The sequence below is a fragment of the Argiope bruennichi genome, chromosome 6, assembly GCF_947563725.1.
Source record: "Argiope bruennichi chromosome 6, qqArgBrue1.1, whole genome shotgun sequence".
NCBI classification, from domain to species: domain Eukaryota; kingdom Metazoa; phylum Arthropoda; class Arachnida; order Araneae; family Araneidae; genus Argiope; species Argiope bruennichi.
In genome coordinates, this window is record NC_079156.1 from 10,417,340 (window position 1) to 10,423,339 (window position 6,000).

Sequence of the window (6,000 nt, forward strand, 5' to 3'; positions counted from 1 at the left end):
ATTTGAAGTCAGAAATTCAATTAAAACAATTGATGTCTTGTGATTTTTGTCTAGTAGTATTTAAAATATGGTTTTTCATAGACTCCTTCGAAAATAATTTAAAACCAATTCAAATATCGATTTCTCTGCAGAAAATGAAGTAAAAAAAATACTGACCTCTCTTTTTCATTATTTCATTAAGTAATGATTATAAAAGTTTATATATATATATATATATATATAATATAATATTACTATTTTGTTTTCATAATACTTTTCTTGTTAATTAATTTTCATCTGTTTTCAGGGATGCTATGCTGCCGTTATTGATTTCTTAAAAGGCAAAGCTGCCCTCGTTGGTGGGGTAGCAGTAGCTGTTTTATTGTTACAAGTAAGTGAATACGAAAAAAAAAACTGTTGAATATAAAAGTTTTTCAGAATATTATGTAATCAACTATATTACAAAGCGATATTCTGAAACGAGACAACACAAAAATAAACAGTAACAATCCTCCTACAATTCAGATATTCCACCTACATGGCTTCTATATAATTACGTTAATGAATATCAGCAGCCTTTCTAACGCAAGGTATTCAAACATTCTTTTTTTCACATTTTTTCTGCATGCCATCGAAATACGGGTATTATGAGATAATATTCTTGGATTTAAAAAAAATAAATAATCGTGATTCCAAATTTTTGAGTCATTTTTGCAATTTACTATATAATAGAAATGCAAATGAGTTTAAATTAACTTACAACTTTTAACTGAAATTATTTTTGAGTATTACGAACTTTCGACTGTTAATTTTTAATATTGCAGAGAACATGGATAAGGAATTTATTGGTTAATATTTTCAAAGTGAGATATTTTCAGAGGTAAAAAATATACAAAGCAGGGTTAAAAAAAGAGAATCTTAAAAAGTTTATATGTGACTATATATTGAGATCAAATGAACACTATATAACCATATTTATGAAGTCAATATTGATAGTATTGTGCTTGTTACACATTTAAAAATTCGATTACTTATGTTGATTTTAGAAAAGCCACACTCTTCTCAAAGAAACATTAAACAAATATTTTTTCACATTAAAATACATCCCACTATACACAGCAATTCATTTCGGATTTCAATTAAATGCTACAACATTAAAACTTCGAATATAATATCAGAACATTGAATTCCTAAAAATGGAGGATCTATTCTGATATTTACCAAAGTAACATTAACTCTTGTACAGAACAATGCATTATTAATTGTATTTATAGAAAAAGATTATGCAATGCTAAAACTAAGGAAAGATTGATATTGAATATTATTTTTAAAGAGATGTTTGAAATGGAACCTTTTCTTTGAATCAGCCATGAGAATAATTTTGGGCATATAATTTTATTTGGTAAAATAAGATTATTTAAAATTTTCTCGAGTTCGATCAAATGATGCCCAATTCCAATCAAACAGCTGCAAAAGAAGTGAAGTTTGAGATGAAAACCTGAAAACAAATTTATTACTGAGTAAATTGAGATGAAATCATACATGCAAATTTTAAAATTAAATTTATCTTTCCATATTCATACTTTCTAATGTCATTTATATTTAATCAATATCTCAATAATTGATTAACCTTCCTCTTTTGTATAATTATTAACATCTACTTGCATATGTATCGATGTTCACACACGATGTTGAGCCCCCCCCCCCATCCAGAGGATCATATCAAGTACTATGGGGGGTGCACGTATCAGAAGGAGTTAGAAGATGGACGTGAACCAAAGTTTACAAGATTTGATTAATTTCCTTCCTTCACCAATAATGCTCCACAATAAGAAGTGGGGGGGGGATTTAAGTAACTGTATTTACTACAATCGTGCTATTTCTCTGTGGCCACTCCACATTTCATACATTCTGCGTCTCAGCAAATGCAAGTCTTGCTTATGAAAAATCAAAGATGGTCCGCCAAATCGTCAGATAATAGCTATATCTTTTTTTTTATATTTAAGTATTGTTCTTAATTATATAACAGCGAAAATGTACATTAAAACAAAGAAAAATGTAATTTAACCGTAACGTGTTTGAAAATGAATTCAGAGACTAAAGCAATTAAACATGGTGTTATAAAATATACTAAAAATATTTTTAATGCATTAAAATTAAAGAAAAAATGTAAGAAATAAAATTATATCGCTGAATAAGCAATTTTTGGCTTAAAATGGTGTAACAATAGATTTTGTGAAATAATATATATCATATTTACCGAGAATAAGGTTAATATTTCTGCTAATTTTTATTAAAAAATCCAATCAGAATTTTGAAAAGTCCTTTATTTTTCAGTATCTAGTACTTAAGAAGTAACTACGCGTCAGATTTAGTAATTCTAGGTTCAGAGGTCTGTGATGCAGAGAATTTTGAACGTTTTTTGTAGCATGAATATCATAATATTTGAACAGTTTCCAGCATATAAATATCATTAAATTTAAAATATGAACTGTAATTGAATATGACGGTTTGGGAAGTATATTAAAAGAAAAATATGAAATGTTAAACAGTTTTATGCCATGTCATTGCAGAAATGTGTTGCAATTTATTTAGAAGTTATTTCTGTTTCTAATTTATAGTTTAGATAAACTCATCTTGTCTAGGAAATCTTTTCAAGCAGACACTATTTTAGCCTTTTCTTATCAGTTGGATTTTTGGAACTTCTGAGTAATGTCGTAAAACCATTCGTTCGATTGAAAAATTCTTAAAATTGAAAGATTAATCATTTATGTTGATTTTTTAAAGATAAAAGTAATAAAGAATATATTTTTGCTAAAATTCAAAAACATTTCAAAAATTATTTCATTTTATAAAAAACTGAAATGAATTACATTATAACTCTTACGTACGTGACACAAAAATCGCCCTTATTATTTATTGTCGAATGGCAACAATCAAATAGAAACAAATCACTATACGAATGTTTCAGACTGCTTCATTGGACTTTTTTTTACAACTACATTTAGTTTAATGTTTTGTTAATTAGTGGACCCTTAAAGTATTATTTGAAATGTACAGAATAGAACTCAACAAAAACTTTATTCGCACAGTGAAAATCAGATGCAAAAGAAATCAAAAACTAGGCTTCAAATAAAGCCTAATCGAACTTGGAAAATATGCTCAACCATTTCCGAATGAGAAATTGCTATGACTCACTCGTTTAAGGAAATTAATGACCATATCTATCAAGATATCATCTGACAAAAATAATTCTTGCACCATCTTAAAGGTCCGCGATGGCTTGCTGGTGAAGACTCGGTTTCGGAAGCAGAGGATTTCAGATTCGAGACCCAATTCCACCGAAGAACTGGTGCACGTTAAATACGTCTGGGCCAAACGTCCTCCCACTGGTGTGGTGTGGTTTGGAAGTTTTGAGAGAGGAAATCAGTTCAGTTGTCGTCTTCGTCATCTGACTGGGGTTCAAAATGACGAGGTCCGTCCCAAAATATCCCTAGTGTTGCTTTTAAAACGGGACGTTGATATAACTAAACTAATGAACCGTCTTAAAACTCAAAAAAAATATTTTATAATATCATTTCGGTACAATGTTTTCCTTACTTTTAATAATATTTTAAGATGATACACAATTTGTAAAGTTATGAAATCTTAATGCATCCATCAAAACATTCAATCGCGTGCTTTTATCAATGGTAAGTTTAAGAAAGTATTTCTTTTTTAACATTAAATCTGAAGTAGGATTTTAATCTCCGCTTTTATTTTGTAGTATATGCACCTTTTAAGTAGCAAACATTATAATTTGTTTTAATTTATTCAATTAAATTCATGTTTTTCGTTTACTGACTTATAAAATAACTAAGTAAAACTTTTTTTTAAAAAAAAATGCACTTCATATTAATAGTAAGAGTTCATTCAATCAATTCTGGGTAAACAAATTGGTCGCCAGTGGAGTCTAACTTTAGTCAGTGTGAGATACACAACCCGTGTTTCAAATCCCATAATTTAATCTTTCACTCTTACATGTAGAAGGTGAATATAATGCCTTTCCCTGATTATAAAACGTCAGTAAGTAAGATCTTAACACTGTATGGCCATGCTCTTAGATCCTTCTTTTAATCGTCGAATAATGAATACAATGAATTTACAAAGGTAAGAAAAGAATCAAAGAATTTGTAACAAAAATGAGAAAAAAAAAACTGCGATTCCATGAAACCAAATCGGCTTTTTTTGTTAATCCTCCAGGAATCGAGACCATTTATCAATGGAATGAAACATTTCAAACAGCCGGTAGTCTTGATGACTTTCTAAGAAAGGTTACTAGTGATGTAGTCGCAAATGAAGCAATGACCGAATGTTCTGAACTAGGTGGTATTGGGGAAGGGGAAAAGAATAAAATGGAATGATTGATAAAGAGGGCAAGGAGAGAGTTTTTCCACAGTAATATATAAAAATATGTTATGGTCAGTGAAATGAATCAGTTATTAATAATTGGTAATTATTAATAACCGATGTTATTAAGCGATTTTTTGCATTGACTGGTTATTATTAATAATTACCGGTCAAAATGTGAAAAATCGATTACTCATTTTTACCGGTTGTTATTAATAATAACCTATTAATTACATTAACCGTAATATATATGTTGGATTTGAAATTTGTAATTATTTTATTCAGGTATTGAAGTTGTGAAATAGTATAAAAAAATGGGACAAAACATGTTTAGTCGTTAGTATTTTATTTTTGATACTAACGACTTTTTTTTCAAATATCGATCGCATTACCGAGAATAAGGATAATCATGTTCCCTTATTGCTGCGTTGTGCACTTTTTCTGATGTGTCATTTCCGTTTACTTCATTTATTAGCCAAGAATTCTCTATTGTATTTTCATTGCATTTGAGACCTCGTTTTCCGTTATGTAAATTGCTAACCTATCTTTCATATTTTGTCTAAGCCCTTCTGAATCTCTCTTAATGGCCCTTCTGAATCATTGCTTAATGGAATTCTTTGATTCATTCTTGCTTGCCGTCGAATTAAACTGTTTAATTTTTTGATATTTTCCTTTGCAGCTTGGTGTCCTGGTTTTGACAGCGTGCGTAGTCTGCAATATTTGCTGCTGAATTCACCTGTTTAATTTTTTGATGTTTTCTTTACAGCTTGGTGTCCTGGTATTCACAGTGTGCCTTATCTGCAGTATTAAAAACTCTGCGTCAAACGTTATCTTTTGAAGATAGTGAGATTATGTATTAAGAGACTGTTATTTTTATTTTGTTTGTACATGATCAAAATAGATATTTTTGTACTTTTTATGAAAGAAATAAAGTATTTTAATTGAATGAGAAGTATGAATCACTAATCTGTGCATAATGTAAAAAATAAGAAAAAAAAGAGGTTTAACTTCACATAATAATAGTGATAATACCTTCATGTTCAGTGATAATTCAAGAATCTTCTTCAAAATTATGAAACTTTTAAATAAAATTTCTCTTGTTGTTTAAAGAAGAATCTCTCAAAAGCCTGAAAAGCAATGCACGGCTAGCTGTCTTTTCAGGCTTTACTTTCTTGCGCCATAAAACTCAATCAATCAATCAATCATTCAGGCTTTACTTTTCATTACACAGTACACACTCGTGAGAAGCTCCTACGACACCATTATTATATTGTCGCGTAGATATGTTAGCGTTGGTAAACCATGTGTTAAGTAACGTCAAAGATAATACTCGTTAATCTTAACTCGAAACTTTATTCAAGGAACTAAACCTTACATGTGTTTTTGACCACAAGACGAAATGACTCGAATCTTCCAGATTTAGAAAGATACTGCAATTATAAGAACATTCTAGAACAAACGAGAAATAACAAAGTAAATCAATAACAAAACTATTTTTAGGCAACTTGCCTGCTGTCGGATACGAATTTGCGAACTATCACTTTCAGTTCATAGCATTCTACCACTGGGCCATTCAGTCCGCGCCAAGTTAGAACAAATTTCGTCAGAATATAAAAAGATAAATTACTCAGT

The 6,000-nt window shown here is 29.6% G+C and overlaps 1 protein-coding gene across 2 annotated transcripts in view; it reads left to right on the top strand.

Moving 5' to 3' along the window:
- Positions 1 to 5,314, top strand: part of LOC129972462 (tetraspanin-9-like) — a 34,590-nt gene extending 29,276 nt beyond the window's left edge. Inside the window, exons 6-7 of one of the 2 annotated variants that reach the window (XM_056086606.1) lie at positions 287 to 370; positions 5,048 to 5,185. In XM_056086606.1, the coding sequence (XP_055942581.1) occupies positions 287 to 370; positions 5,048 to 5,098 (135 nt within the window). In that variant the 3' untranslated portion in view covers positions 5,099 to 5,185. Of the gene's footprint in view, positions 1 to 286; positions 371 to 5,047 lie in introns of both variants that reach the window. The other variant, XM_056086605.1, reaches the window with a different exon arrangement.
- The last annotated feature ends 686 nt before the right edge of the window (positions 5,315 to 6,000 follow it).